The sequence below is a fragment of the Apis dorsata genome, unplaced genomic scaffold (assembly GCF_000469605.1).
Source record: "Apis dorsata unplaced genomic scaffold, Apis dorsata 1.3 scaffold_132, whole genome shotgun sequence".
NCBI lineage: Eukaryota > Metazoa > Arthropoda > Insecta > Hymenoptera > Apidae > Apis > Apis dorsata.
Genome location: NW_006263425.1, coordinates 789,767 through 790,933, shown reverse-complemented (window position 1 = coordinate 790,933; position 1,167 = coordinate 789,767). Strand labels below are relative to the sequence as shown.

At 35.4% G+C, this 1,167-nt stretch overlaps 1 protein-coding gene across 5 annotated transcripts in view; it reads right to left on the bottom strand.

Moving 5' to 3' along the window:
- Positions 1–1,167, bottom strand: part of LOC102673897 (dentin sialophosphoprotein-like) — an 11,885-nt gene that overhangs the window by 1,028 nt on the left and 9,690 nt on the right. For all 5 annotated transcript variants that reach the window (XM_031509185.1, XM_031509184.1, XM_031509183.1 and 2 more), the window contains 2 exons: positions 565–648; positions 1–376 (listed from right to left, as the gene is read on the bottom strand). In XM_031509185.1, the coding sequence (XP_031365045.1) occupies positions 1–376; positions 565–648 (460 nt within the window). The remainder of the gene's footprint in view (positions 377–564; positions 649–1,167) is intronic.

The following is a 1,167-nucleotide window of genomic DNA, read 5'->3' as shown; positions in this document are numbered from 1 at the left end:
CAACTCTCTTTCGAAGGGGAATTACGAGATTTCGGTAGTGTAATTGCTTCTGGTGTTTCTGAATAACTTTCTTTCGAAGGGGAATTACGAGATTTCGGTAACGTGCTTGTCTCTGTTTGAGTTTGAGTTTTCGAGGGACTCTCTTTCGAGGGAGAGCTACGAGTTTTCGGTGACGTGGAAACTTCTGACGCGCAACATTTCGAGGAATTCCCTTTTGAGGGAGAGCTACGAGATTTCGGTGACGTGCAGACTTCCGAGGAATTCTCTTTTGAGGAAGAGCTATCAGATTTCGATAAGGTGCAAGCTTCTGTGTCACAGGTCTCTTTTGAAGTTTTCTTCTCTTCGATATCTTCTGGGACTGAGGTTGGTTCTGAAACTGTCGATTCGATGTCAGGTTTATTTAATTTTAAATAGTTACAATTGATATTTTGTCGATATTACGATTTGGTTATATTCAGGATTAAATTTCCATCTAGTTGAAGATGGATTATGATAATTTCTTGCTTCGATTTGAATTGATTTCGACACAAAAGTGAATAATAAATTATATTATAATTGAAATACCTGTGGACGATTGTTGCAACGCAGAATTTATTTCTCCATTGATGAAGTCTTTGATCATATTGCTCGCCTTTTCCACCGCTGATTCTAAAAAGAACAAAAATTTATTAGATAAATCTTTCAAATTCGTCGATCAATTCGCATTGCACATTTAAACTACGTATTGACTTTATAAATTAAAAGCACAAATTTAGACAAACAAATTGCCACTTAACTTGTCGAAATCCAATTTTTCTAAGGGATTCTTCCTTAATTACGAACACGAAAAAAAAACAAATAAACAAACAAACTATTCTTTACACAAGATGGAACTACTTTTGCATTCTCAACATATTTTTTCTTCGTACAATTTCTTTGTCGTTCCAAGATCTTTCGACTTCAAACTTGCTCGAATTCACAAGCAAAAATTCATAGCAAAAAATCCTGGAACATCGTGGGAGTACACGTGTATTTCAAATTTTTTAATAAATAAAAACGTCTTAGGATAAGGCTGTCGAGAAAACATGGTCGACGAGACACATTTCACATATATGTCTTTATCACATGTATCTTTATTCTGATCATTCAATTTTTGTCTGACATGGGATCGAGCCTCGGCTGGAAGAA